At 34.0% G+C, this 14,562-nt stretch overlaps 1 protein-coding gene and 1 long non-coding RNA gene across 13 annotated transcripts in view; one reads left to right on the forward strand and one right to left on the reverse strand.

Annotated features, from left to right (window-relative positions):
* LOC127066408 (dual specificity calcium/calmodulin-dependent 3',5'-cyclic nucleotide phosphodiesterase 1-like) overlaps window positions 1-14,562 on the reverse strand; it is a 67,534-nt gene that overhangs the window by 24,653 nt on the left and 28,319 nt on the right. The window contains exon 1 of one of the 10 annotated variants that reach the window (XM_051000133.1): window positions 12,860-13,746. The exons of 5 other annotated variants lie outside the window; for them this stretch is intronic. In XM_051000133.1, coding sequence (XP_050856090.1) covers window positions 12,860-13,043 — 184 coding nt within the window. In that variant the 5' untranslated portion in view covers window positions 13,044-13,746. Of the gene's footprint in view, window positions 1-12,859; window positions 13,747-14,562 lie in introns of those variants that run through there. 4 more of the 10 variants (XM_051000132.1, XM_051000135.1, XM_051000141.1 and 1 more) reach the window with 4 other exon arrangements.
* On the forward strand, window positions 404-3,400 carry LOC127066451 (uncharacterized). Of its 3 annotated transcripts, none has more exons than XR_007782397.1 (6): window positions 404-889; window positions 1,560-1,848; window positions 1,962-2,196; window positions 2,296-2,685; window positions 2,780-3,126; window positions 3,209-3,400. It is a non-coding gene; the product is annotated as an uncharacterized LOC127066451 (long non-coding RNA). The 3 variants fall into 3 exon arrangements; XR_007782398.1 differs by having other exon boundaries at window positions 405-889; window positions 1,623-1,848; XR_007782396.1 differs by having other exon boundaries at window positions 410-889; window positions 1,619-1,848.

Below are 14,562 nucleotides of genomic sequence, written 5' to 3' on the forward strand. Positions count from 1 at the left end.
TATATATATATATATATATATATATATATATATATATATATATAATGAACTACCATTTATTCTTATGTTTCTTTATGAGTGACTAGTCGTTGAATGCGGGTTATTACCGATTTCACGAGAACCGGTTAAACTTCGCAATTATATCGAACGTGCTCAATGAATAAAGCTCTCAAAGTATTTACCTCACAACGACACGATATCGAAATTTTCCTCTTTTCGTCTTCGCGTTTAAATTATTATCAATAACTTATCGTTATCAGGTGGGATTCGAAGAAGCAACGTAGATACCTGCATAAATGTATAGAAAAAAAAATGGAACGTTTTTTAAAGTAAATCGTTTCAGATTTGATCTTAATATAGATTTGATAGATATAATAGAGAAATGTTTTTTTTTCACAGAACAAAAAAAATCGTGTAAATAAGCAATTGCTTTCGAGTGCGAATCTCAGCCCGATGACGACATCGTTGTTAATATCACCGATGAAGAATATCGATGAGCGAGTTCGAACCACGAGTTGCTACGGTTTTTAAAGATTGTTATTATAGATATGGCAAGATACGTTCACTTTTAAATACTCATCTATTTCCATGACACTGATAAGACATTACTGATAACGTAGATACCTACGTATAGATACTATCGCCAACGTCTTCATTTTGTTTTTTTCTTTTTGTGTTACAACGAACTAACAGTATCCTCGCATCGGTGTATTCGTAAAAATGATGTATCCGCGTCAATGCGTCGGTATAATCTTTCTGTGTTTCTCGGTACTCGTCGCTCGCTCTTGCTGAAATTCGCAATCAAAGATGGTGGAAAGATACTGTGTTCTATCAAATCTATCCTCAAAGTTTCATGGACAGCGACACAATGGCATTTTCGGTCTCAAAGGTAAAAAGAATCATATTACTTTTCACCCGATAGTAATCGTCTAGAAAGGAACGAAACGATGAGTCGATTTTACAGTAAAGTCTTCCTGTCTTTCTTCTTCTCCTACCTTTCGTTTTAACGATTATAACAATCTTCGAGATACGTATCGGTTAAAGCAACACTTATTTTGCCGGCATCGTAATAATTACGCACTGGCCCGATAGAGATATTGATCTGGTAGAAAAATAACGTCATTGTAGTAATTACAATACTAAAGTATATATACGCCTTTACTGCATTTCATTCCATTATTATTATTTCCTACAATAATAATTTCGCAATAACAAAGTAATAATTTTTCCTTATTATTACAACGTGACGTTTTTCAATTTAACTTTGTATACTTACTTATACCGACAAGAAATCGTTTGACGAAAAAAATTCATGCGAGAATTCAAACTATGATGCAAGAATAACGAGCAAACTTGAGCACTTCGTCAACTCCGGAGTTATAGGAATCTTGTTATCATCTATCAATAGTTATCCCATAAAAGATTTTTGATATGATATTTCGTAATATCCAATCCGAATTTGACAAACTGACAAAGCGTATTAAGAAATGCTCAGATTAAAAGTATTAAATATGCTAATTGTATATCTAGAAATAATAATAATTATTGCGAATCTTTAGATCATTCTCGATCTCGTTCTTGATCATAGACCAATACGAACGGTTTAATAAAATTTTAGAAAGTGTTAATATGTCTGGAAGAAAATACAAAGATTACTACATATGGGCGGATCCTGTCAATGAAACTGACCTAGTGAAACTGAAGTGACCATCAAATATTTGGCTCGATGTATTTGGGAATCCAGGTTGGAGTTATTATCCATGTCGAAAGTAATTGTATTTTCATCGATTTCTTCGAGAACAGCCAGATCTAAATTGCAAAAATTCTGTAGTGATATTCGAATAGCAGGTAAGTCGTGTAATTCGTGAAATGTAATTTTGGAAAAGAGATGTTGCACTTATGAAAATATAAAGTTTTTAATTATTGAGTGTAAAGTTAATATTAATTGTAATCATTTTCAGCAAATAATAAAATATTGGCTACATAAGGATGTAAATGGATTTTGTATTACATCATCTTTTTGAAATAAGCAACATTACCTTGGACGAGTCAAAGAACAATACTGTTAATCTGTCGAAGAATGAGTATGCTTATTTACAGAATATTTATATGAAAGATCAAGACGAATATGTTTTAATAAAGGATTCTTACGCAAAGATATAATAAATAACGAAGAAAAAATATGTGAATATATAGGTACATGTATCTTCTTGTAATTATATTGATTAATTGTAATTACATAGATGAATTTGTGGTTGAAAAAATCAAATCATTATTTCATTATTTCCATGACAGATGATGATAACAAAGACATATACGATATTAGAAAATACTACGAAATTTTATAGATACCGATCACATATATCCTTTAATTAAAATTCATTATAAATCTAGTCAAATGCTACTAATTTCAAAAATATGATAGACGCATGGATCCAAACTATGCCAATAAAAAATGTACCTGTTTGTTTGGCGAATCAAAAACTATTTTCATTAATTGACCGATTATTTCTTGAAACAAAACTTATCACGGAGGAGAAATCGGTATGATGAATAATCAAAACATAATATTTAAATAGATGCAAAATGCACAAGCTTATAGTGCCACTGAAAAGAAAATATAAAAGTAAATCTTATCTTATCCGTGTAGAACACCATTTCTGTGCAATAATGCAACCTATGCAGGTAAGAAAGATTAAATTTTATTTAACTTTAATTTTTATATTGCATAAATATCGCGAAATGACAGAAAAATTATATTATAAGATCCTTTATCTAGAATTTCAACAGAACCTTGCTAACCAGTTAATGAAAATTATGAAATACTAAATTTGGAACAGCAGAAAAAAGATACTAACTCATATTACAAGATTTACACTGCACCAACAACTGCACTAACGAGGTTACGAAGTTCAACGAGTGCACTCAAAAATGGATAATATCAGTTACTTTAAAAATAATAATCTTTTGGTAATTAGACGATATAACGAAGATAAGTTAGTAAGAGTTCTTATAAATTTTTCAAACGATAAATCGCAATCGATCAATCTCACTGACGTGTCAGAAAGGATTCCAGCTATAGCAACAACGAAAATTACAAATGTTGATGTCGAAAATAGAAGTTAAGTAAGTCCTATTTATATCACCTATGATAAATTATTAATTTTCTTTTTTAGTTACAATATGACGACAAAAATTTATTTTTCAGTAAAGGACAAGATGGATATATTGTGGTCGTTCCAAAGAAAACTCCGATAATCCTTCATTCGACGTATCAACTTTTCAATGGTTCCAAGAAATATACTAACTATCTTCTAACAATATAACTATCTTCTACTGATAATACTGATCATCATAGTATTAAAGTTATAAGAAATAATAAACTAATACTATTAATGTTTTTCGCACGTGTATCTTCGTATTACACTTATATCATCGTATATTAAGTTAAATTAATCGGAATGTGAAAAGAAGATAATAAAGTTCTATAACGATTATTATCTTATATATAAAATATCATAATTCTTTTTTTATAATAATAATTTTCGCGCTCTAGCTCTCTAGTTAAATTTTCACTCACATACACTTTACAGATCTTATTTACACAAATAAAAAAAAAGAAAGTCTCGTCAAAATGATTGACTTACTTTTGTATCGAGAACTCAGTTTTTAAAACTCGTTTCAGTAGATAACGGTAAAAATGCCGGAAGTAATGTACAAAAAGTAGTTGCCAGGTTTTGCAATGTCTTTTTTATTCTTTTTCATTACTTTAGAGGATAATTTCCCACAAAGAAAATATTGTTTTCGAAAAAATAAAAAAATTCTTGCTGTTCACGGTTATCTCCATTATTATCATCACCATCGATATCACGTGATTTTTATAAATTTTAAAAAGAATACTGAAAAGTGATATGTCCAAAGGGAACCACGAAAAAATCGATAGAACCATTACTTTTTGGTACCGTCTTAAATCTTTATCTAATCGCAATATAGAAAGTGCAGAATCGTGGAAATTCTAAGATATAGTGTCCCCTTCAATCCCTCAAAATGCTCGTGTTATGTCTTACAAAATTGTTGTTGAAATTTATACTCCCGAATTCTCGCACCATTACGAATCGCTTGGACAGTGAAGGTAGATAAATGAGAAACTAGGTCGAAACCGTTACTGGCACCTACTTTTTCTTGAACCAGCAGACCCCTCAGGGTATACTGATCGTTTGCCGAAAAATGTAAATCCAATTTTCCCTCCCAATTTACCCTGACATTCGGTACGCTGAATACAATCCCGCGCAGCCTCACATCAAGTACGCACGCTCCCGATTCCATTCGAACGGTAATTTCCTTTCTCCATCGCCGCAAGAACATTTTCGAATAAACTTACGTCCTTCGCTACCTTTTTCTTCGTTTTACCACATAGTCCCTCCTTCCTTTTCATTCTTTCGATAAAACTTGAACCGACTCTCGTCTGAGGTATTCCTGACAATCGTTCAAACAAAAAGACTAAATTATCATTTGAAAATATCAGATAAGAAAGTTGGCAGATTATTGATTTTACAATCGAAAAGTGGGTTGTTCAATATAGAAAGAAATATAATCATTGATGATTACAAGACTACACGTTATGCGTACATCGGTCGTAATAATGCCGCTATAAAATAACGCTGGCAACTCTATTATGTTCTTTTTTTTTATTATCTTCATTATTTTGTAATGTAATCCGTATACCCTTCGTTTCTCTTAATTTAGAAATTATTTCATGTATTGTACACATAGCACCATGTATTGTATATTAAAGAGCATGCATTTCTTTAATATAGACCTATGATGTATAGATAGTTTCATAAATCGTGCAATTGAACTTTCGAAAGAAATTTAAAACAACTTCAAACGAGTTAAAAAATGTAATACCGTCGTAAAATAATTTTACGTTCTTAGAACAGTTTGATTCAATGTACTTGTATCAAAATTGCAGGAATCCAACGATGAATAATACTCGAGATCTTCTCGTAGTTCGTAACGGAGCTTTGCATTTCTCGATGGAGTATGGGCGGAGTTCAAGTACCGGTTCAAATGTAAACCACGTTATCGTCATCTTAATTAATATCCGATCGAGCTTTGGGTTAATGTAAAGTTTAAAGCAACAACTTCGGAACACGTTATAGGTTATCGATCCTTCATTGATTGTAATTAGTACGACGGCGAAATCGAGGAAAAAAATAATATATTTTTATGTGTTTACGCGATATATATTTTAGATAAGATATCTATAAAATAATACAATGTGACATAAGTTCTTTTACACATAAATTTTACTTTAAACCGATCTATCTATTACTACGAGAAAGAAAAAAAAATATAAATTATGCATTAATGACTTTTAACGCATCAACTTTAATTCGATGGCAGGAGATCAAATATTGTTACGATAAAGAAATGATTTATTAATGTTGACGTTTTTTCAATAAGTTCTGATACAAGCTCTACTACGAGTAATTTTTAGTAGGATCAAACAAAGTGAATATAAACAATTTCGAAAGAGGCAACATTCTCAATTTTTGTGAAAAATGTGCATTTTGATAAATAAGAACTTGCAAAAAAATTTTACAAGAAAATAGATACAAAGGAAGAAGAAGAAAAATTATTATTATTATTAAGCTATAGTAATAAAAGGAATAAAAGATTAAAAAGTATTATTATTTTTTGTAGTAATACTTTCTCAATGGCAACTTTTCTATACTGAATTTTATCCAAGTAATTACTATATCTGTTACTACATTTATTCACCTTTCGTATCGGAAAAATCGATATTTGTTATAGGAAATCGATTTCTCCGAATCATCGATAGATAGAAAATTACATATCGAAGATATCTATTTCATAAAAAACGTCATAATTTAATCATGCTACGAATCAAAGTGATAATAGTAATACCAATAATAATACTATAGTAATGAAAAAGAACATATTTCGAAGGAATACAATAAATATGAAACAACGAAATCGATGTTCGCGTATAGCAAGTAAAAAAGCGTTCCCACTCTATTTAAATGAAGAATCAAGTTCATTGTTATACTTAAACGTGAACGAAAAACAATTTTTTTGAAAGATACAAAGAAGTATAAACACTATACAGATATCTGTCCCTTCAGTTTTATGATAGAAAACTAGTAATTATTCGTGTTTGCATAATCGTCTTAAAAAATCATCGAAACGACCGATATTATGACCTGTTACGCCCAAAAACCAATAATTTTGAAACTGCCGACACAAATGGGCTCGGTTAAATGAGTTTTAGTAGTAACGATAGTAAAGTCTTGCCTTAATTAAATTTCCAACTACGTTTATTTTTCTCCGAGATTATTCAAGACAATAATGAATATTAGTAACTAAATTTTATACATACTTGATCAAATAATAAAATAAATTTCTTTATTCATTATCGTAAAAGGATCGTAACCGTAGCTCGAAGTACGAAATTGTAAATAAAAATAATCAAATTTCCTAAAAATTTTCGAAAACTTGAAGTTAAAAAGCGTACAAAACTATTTTCCAATTTCTATTTTTGTAATAATTGTTTTACATCGTGACAAGATAAACCATCATTGTTGGTAGCACCCAAGAAGGAATTTCTACGAATCACCAGTATAACCGGTCCACCTTCGGATTAGATGATACGGAAGTAGGGCGATCAGATGAATTGCGGCATCGAATATAAAAAAAAACTCGGTCATAGCTCAACGCTAACTACTCGTACACATACGTGTACATATATATGTATGTATATATATATATATATGTTTGGTCATTCATCCACGAAAACAGTTACGATTTCAGAAACACTTTCCAAATATTATTTCACGCCTTTCGATCCAACATTGAAAGCACATATGCAGATACATAGATAAATTCTAAATTGTGATATCGATTGTTCTATTAATTTTGTTAAATACAAATCAAACTTTCTTACATGACTCTCTTGTTAAGCATCTTTTGATTAAAATACATTTAATGTAATTTCCAACTATCAAAACTAACAGAGGATCGTTTTCAATAAAAAATATAGTAAAATATTCAATTCAAAATTTATTGCGAGATTTATTGTTTGCAACAGCATCCACGAATGTTTAAATCATTCGACAACAAAGAAAAGTTGAAAGGTTAGAAGCAATCCTTGGAAAGTGATAACGCTAAAACGGTGCGTCGTTAAAATCGTAGAGGAAATTATTCAAGTATATAAAAAGAAGAATAAAGAGGGGAGCTTATATTGAGGGAATCGTAACAAAGGCAATCCCGGCAACGCACGCTAAACGTAATACGAAGACAATATTCCCTGTACAAGCTTTCCTCCTCTTTGCTTCTATTTCTCGAGTTTGGTTGAGCGTCCGCGTAACGCTTGCTAGTTTTATGTATGTACAACCAATGGGAATTTGAAGTTTTGTGAAACGTCTAACTATCCAACAAAGTCATTTTCTCGATGTTCGAATGAACAAACGATATTCCATTCGGTTGCATTGGGACAGGAAATAAATGAAATACAATTCTTTAACGTAAATCTAAGTGTTTTATATTTTTCCAATTTTCCTTATCTTCTTAATAGCAGAATGCATAACCTATATATATTCTTGTTTATTCGACAAAAATAATAAAAATAATAACAATTTATTGCAGTAACAAAAAAATCTTTTAATTTTCGCACAATTCGTCGTAATGGCAGATTAGCGAGTGTAATTCGAAATCTGTTTTAAATCATATCTCTTCCGCTTGTTTTCAAATTTTACGTTTAATACGTATCTAATAATTTGAGCAAAATTAGTCACGTTTGCGGTATCGTAGTGATATCTTTTTTTCAAGCTTTTAAATGGAAATGACAAGTTTTACATATAGTGACGTAATAGTGACGACAGTTTTAATAAACACGTAAACTTCAAAGGCTCGCTCTATCTAAACATTTACTTGCCAGGTGGAACGATCCTTTCGTTATTCACCCGAAGCCACATTCTTTAGCGTTGTTAAACAAAACAAAGCGGAACTTTGCTTCAACGTTAATAGGATAGAAGATGGAAAGCCATGGAAAACGATAAAAAAGAAAAAAAAACAAGATCGACGTCAAATCGGCAAACATGGTAACGTTATGAAGGAAAGTGCAACATAACAGATATTCTGGGTATGAAAAGTTGATCGGACAACTGTATCAACAAACCGATCTGCTTTGATACTTCCTTTCTCTTCTAACGCGAGCTATGTTCCACGAGATTTATCCGTAATCTCGACTGGATTGAAAATGGTTAAAAGCGTGAAAAAGTCAACAAATGTTTCGGCCTTTCAATACAATTTCAACCAAAGGAATATAGAGAAATGTATTACAAACGGTCTTTGATGATATAGAAATAAAGAACGAAAAATCTCAAACGATTTCGTTTTTATGTCTTACCGTTTGGTGAACGTCACTATATCGTCTATACCTATAGCGTCTTCTTTTAAAGCTCCAAAGTTCATACTTTTTGTTTACCGTTTGATCGAGTTTCAGAAACGATAGTAGCTATACGATGTTTATAAGACGTTTTGTCTTTTTCTTATCCTCCCCTTTTTCCATACTTTCAAGATAAAATAATCGATAAAATGTTAGTATCAACATCGCGGTAATACAACTTTTATCATTGTTACGTAACAAGAAAGAAAAAATATCAAGATAAATGACAGACTCATCGACGAGGAATTAAACGATCTAAATCCAGTTAGAACGAACAGGATTTAAAAGAAGAAAAAAGGACAAGATTTTCCAATGGCTCCTATGTTTTCCAATATTATCCAATTAATAGTCCAAGTTTAGAGCCGACGCGTCAATATTATCTCGAGCAACAAGGATCGCTAAAATCGACAACCGACAATTTTATTTCTGGAAAAACAAAAAGTCGTCGAACCGTGTCGCAGTTCGCGATGCGTCTCGCGACGCCTTCGTCACAATCTCCTCCGCAACCTACCCACCAACCGTTCCCCTCCCCCTTCCCCTCCCCCACCCAACTACATCACCATTGCCACCTCCGCCGAGAGTTTCTCCGAGTGCCCTCGCGTAATTCTAGTTTGATTTAAATCGAGGTCAAGCGATTGGGACCCTTCTCTCTTGTTAAAGTGGCCTGTTTATACGCTATTTCCGGATTGGACAAAATAAACCAAAGATTGGGATGTGACCTGTTCGGAGGTTGTTTGCTATTCTACTTACATATATGCGACTCGGCTGCACTTTCGTCTCAAACATCCGTCGAATCACTCGTCGTGTTAATTCTCTCGATTTCTACCATTTTTTTATACCCAGCATCGAGAGTTTCGAGTTCTTTAAATTGGCAAAGCTAATAAACGCGCTGCCGAATAAACGTAGACATAATTTTTTTTTCCTTTTTTCTGTAAACCGACGAAAAGAGTTGATGAAAGTTGGAAAAATTGAAAAGTAAAATATATTCTCTACCTACAGTAGTCAGTTACTAGTTACATCAAAGGAAATTCCATTGATGCGTTTTTTCTTACTTGATTCGAGAAAGCTCTGGTCTGCGAAATTTCTTAGTCTGTATCTCTATAGATCCTTTTGTAGGAGAAAGATGGAGAAGGAGATTACACGTTTCTATCTTTCTTCAGTTCACTTCGTTTGCGATCTTTCCCCTAGTTCTCTTTTTCAATGGCTTTTGTATTACCAAGATTTACACCTTACGCACGTACACTAGAACGTTATTTTCTCTACGAAAACTTTTCGCCTTCGGCTGGGTTACAAAATAAAATTTGTTAACGCTATCCACCCATCGTCTGCTGTTATCGATCGATTTCTTGAAACTCCAGAAATAGAAAAGAAAATCTCAAGACGGAAATGTTAAAATGTCTACAATGTCAGCAGCTGGATGAGTTTCAAGATGTTGAACGCACGAACTCTATTAAAGAAAAGCTAAAGTAAACGTAGTAGACGTTCAAACTCTTTCTCTCTCTCTCTCTCTCTCTCTCTCTCTGCCTCTCTCTCTCTCTCTCTCTCTCTCTCTCTCTCTCTCTCTGTCTCACTCTCTTTTTTTCTTTTTATCTTTTTCTCGTTCTGCCTCGAAGCATAAAAACGTCGTCAAGAATTACGAGACGAAAGAAGTTCGTAGATCGTAGAAACGAACAACCATCCTAACAGCGATTACTCCGATTGTTCCTTGTTCCTTAATCAGCTATCATTCTTAAAGGTGAGAACGAATGGGACACAACAAATTGAAAATTGCAAGAAAAAATTTAACGTCATTCGTTAATTTTTCTCGTAAAGAAACAAACTTAATTGTTTCCTTTCTCTTTTCTATTATATCTTCGACTTATTAGTTTTTCTCCAATATTTAGAAAGTCGGCTTTTAGAATCTCTTAAAATCTCATTTATTTAATTAATAAATGATTAATAATTTCATTATTTAAATAATACATCATTCAGTCATCATCCAGTCTATTGCATTTTTTATTTATAAACAAGATCGTTTCAACGCCAAATTCATTATAGCAGAGAAGGTGCTTACGTTGTTAAATCTACGAAATTCTAACCCTACGTAGTAAATAGAATCAGTTAACTATTTCGTTTTATCCTAACATGCAATTGATCGGTATCCTTGAACACGTAAAAGCAAATGCGATGAGATAAATCGAGATACATGGGACAAAATAAACGACGCGATGATTTTATCGAACTTTCCTGTTAAACTAACGAAATTTTATCAACATCTGGATACAAGAGGAACATGGTTTCTTGGTTTCGAATTTATACGATTAAGTTCATCACTTTGATGACGAACAAAATCTAAAAAAAATCCGTATATTTCACTTAGAGTTCAAGCAAAATCAATTGAAAAGTTAATCGAATTGCAACCTTTACGACAATAATTAAATTCATCAACGAGAACAACCAGCTATTCGATCGATCGATTGCAATCACGAATTTTGCTATAATGAATTATCGCTCGCTTTTGTTCCAACAAAAATTGCAAATATTCCATTAAATGCTCGATATTTCGACGACTATAAAAAAGAAGAAGACGAATACCTGGCGGAATAAAATGTTGAAACTTCTAACGACTACTTTGCTATAATTTCATCTCGTATTTGAACGTTTGTTGAGATGTAAATACAATGAAAAATCAATTTCATTATTATCAATTGGTGATAAAATTTGATCGGGAAATGAAATATCGTGTAGAAATAAACATAAAATTAACATCTTCTTTTATAATAATCCATAGGAAAATACAAATTTGGGATGTTTTTGAATGCGAGCGAAGAAAATTCGATGTGGCTAACATTTAGACCACACGGACGTATTATATTTAGATATAATATAAATACATACGAAAGTGTACGATTATCCGATAGCTTTAAATAATATAATACTTAATGATGGATTTAATTCTCGACTGACATCTGCATTTTCTCACAAACAACGACGAACTGCATATATGTTATATATGGTATATACACACTATGCATATATCTATGTGTACAACAAATGTCATCGAAATAATACCCTATACGACCATTAACTGCAGGTTTCAAAAGATAATAGAGCCACACTGATAATTGCGAGGATCACGGTTAACTAATCCCGAATGCTATAATCGTTTTCCTTTATGACAACTATTCGAATATCTCATTATTATAAGTATTTAAACGTTACCGAATAATTTTTACCAAACTATAACATTTCAGTAAATCGTAATGAGAAACTATGTATTCGTTGGAACGAGACAATTTCAAGTGAATTGAACGTATTCATGAGAAAATATATCTCGTAAAACGAGATAACGCTTGTCTCGTTCGTAGCTAAATCATAAAAAAATACGATGCCGCAATAATGCTATGGAACGTAATACTTTCGATGAAAAAGGATTGCTTCCACGAGAAAAGAAAGTCGACTTGTGCGGCAGTTGAAGAACAACTTCCTTAAATACGTTTACTGAAAAACTGTTAAAATTGAAACTCTTTTCAAAAGCAATTTCTTTAATTTCAGAGCTTATCAATCTCATAAAACCATTAACACGGAGAAAAAAGTTCACGTTAAGTCCGATAAATAGAAGTTTGACGAGTTTTAACTCATTTTTTCAATATTACATAAAGACATCTATTATGTCAACTAAATCAAATACCAATCAACAATACATTCATTTACAATACTTCCTTCTTCCGAGACGGTCGCGTATCGACGAATCAACAGTAATTCATACGATTGTCTCGATAGTTTTGACTTAGCGGAAAATAAATCAAGATAATCATCTCGTTTTTTTTACAAAAACTGATCGTATTTTCCGACAAGGAACGCGAGGACACTCGTGGCTGAGTTTTATCATCCACTATAATTAATTGACTCATAGATATATACGCAGGTCGCAGACCATATCGCTTTTAATTAGAATGAAAGACTAACGATCGTACGACGTGGTTACTTCAATTACGAATTTGCGTTGGCAAATGAAAAGGAACGATTAGAACGCGCGCAAGGACGAGGACGATCGGTCAATTAAGTGAGATGGAAGCGGCACGATGTGAAGCTTTTATTAGGTAGAGAGAGAACATTGAAGGGAGACGCAATATTTCGTGGTGTAGAATATAACGATTACGATAACGCGTTGGCGTGCGTTAGACAGAACAATGGAGTCGAAAGAGGGAAATAGAAGGAAAGACATCGAATGAGAGATCGGGATAAAAATCGAAAAAGGGATCGAGAGTGGGATCTAGAGAGGGATCTAGAGAGGGAATCTAGAGAGGGATCCGAGAAAGAAGATTCCGAGAGGTCTCTCAAAGAGTATAGCGCGTAGAGCAGGTAGAACGATAAGGGCTCGTTCCTAAGCGAGAGACCTCTACTTACCGATCACGTAACTGTAGCCATCCAAAGTGAGGACACACTTTCGCGTATTGGCGGAACTCGAAATGCCGGGCACTTGTTTGCGAGAAATTCGCTTAGTAGGGCTATAAGAAGTGCCAGGGGTACTTCCGGCACCTGGGTCCGAATGGCACTTCTGCACAGGGTCTTTGCTTTGTCTAGACGTCATCGTCTTGTTAGACACCCCTTTTTCTTCCTCTTCTTCTTCCACTTCTCTCTTCTCGACTCTTCTTCGTACCTTCACACCATTATGCCGTCCCCTTCTCCTCAGCCTAGTCGTCTTCGCGAGACAAGAGAGGATCGAATCGGCGAACCTTGCGTTCTCCACGGCTACATCTAGGTGATGGCGCCGTTCGCCTTGATTATCACTTGATTTTTCTTTTTTCCTCTTTTCTTGTTCGGGAAAAGTAGAAATTATTACAGCTACGAATCCTCAATTGACTTTTCTCATGATGTTTTTTCTTTCCTCCTCGGTCTTTATTTTCTTTCGTCCTTACGTTGAGTTAACGACGGTTCGTGCCTCACGAAAGAAAACTCGTTTACTCGGCGTCGTCACGGAAAATTCCCACGCGCGCCGTACACAAGGGTGCTTCGATTCTCTTTATCGACAAGAAACATCGGTACCTTCGACAGCCTTTCGAATTCTTTCGAAAACTACAGGAATTTCGGGCTTCTCAAGAACTTCAACTTCGTGTCTTACTCGAACCACGACGGATGGATATAAATACACACCGGTAATTCGAATAAATGAGGGGCGAGTGTAAAGGCTCTTGTTGTTTTTTTGAATCGCACTATCTCTCATTGTTTCTACCTTACTGCTCGTGCCCCTTTTTTTTGTTTTAATGAATACATACTTGGACCGAGAAAACGTTCCTCTTTCTCTTCTTTCGTCACCATCGACCACCACCGCCACCACCTCCTCCTCCTCCACCCCTCCTCCTCCCCCTCCTCCTCCTCCTCCTCCTCCTCTTCTTTCTCCTTCCCCGCCACCACCTTCTTCGCCTTCTCCTCCTTGTCCTCTAGTCCGCTTCGATAAGGTTTCCGTCCAACAAAGCGAAAAATATATGTTGCGAACATCGACCCCGTTACGCTTCACGGTTCGTTCGAGCGACGTGAACTCGCGACCCGAAACTTCTTAGTACGTCTTTTTCCATCTTCGACGGAGTCTCACCGCGAGTTAAATTCTATGCTACGTCCGGAGCTCGACGATGCTTCAACTACTCTCTAGCTGCTCTCGGAGACACTCTCGCTAAGTTTCCAAGCGAGAGAGAGAGAGAGAAAGCGATTTCACTTTTTGTCCTCTCTCTTTCTTATATTTCCTATTCAAGCAGTAGATATATATTCGCGTTCGAAATCCACGTGAGACTCGTTCCTGCAGCATCATCAATCGTCCAGTCAGTAATCTTACCTCGTTGATCTTTCTTATCAAAGTACTTTTCCGTATTCCACGCTGTCACGCGATCGCGGTTACTATTCAACGAAACATACGATATTTGATGATCGAGTATTCTTTCAAAAAAATCAAAACCCATGTATGACTGTATAGATAGAAAAAGTGAAAGAAAGATAGATATACACCGATATATATATATATATATATATATATATATATATATATATGCATTATCTATCGAGAGTGTGCGTGCGTGCTCGTTCTTACGATCGATTCCCCGTATCGTTCGTGTAAC

The sequence above is a fragment of the Vespula vulgaris genome, chromosome 9 (genome assembly GCF_905475345.1).
Source record: "Vespula vulgaris chromosome 9, iyVesVulg1.1, whole genome shotgun sequence".
NCBI classification, from domain to species: domain Eukaryota; kingdom Metazoa; phylum Arthropoda; class Insecta; order Hymenoptera; family Vespidae; genus Vespula; species Vespula vulgaris.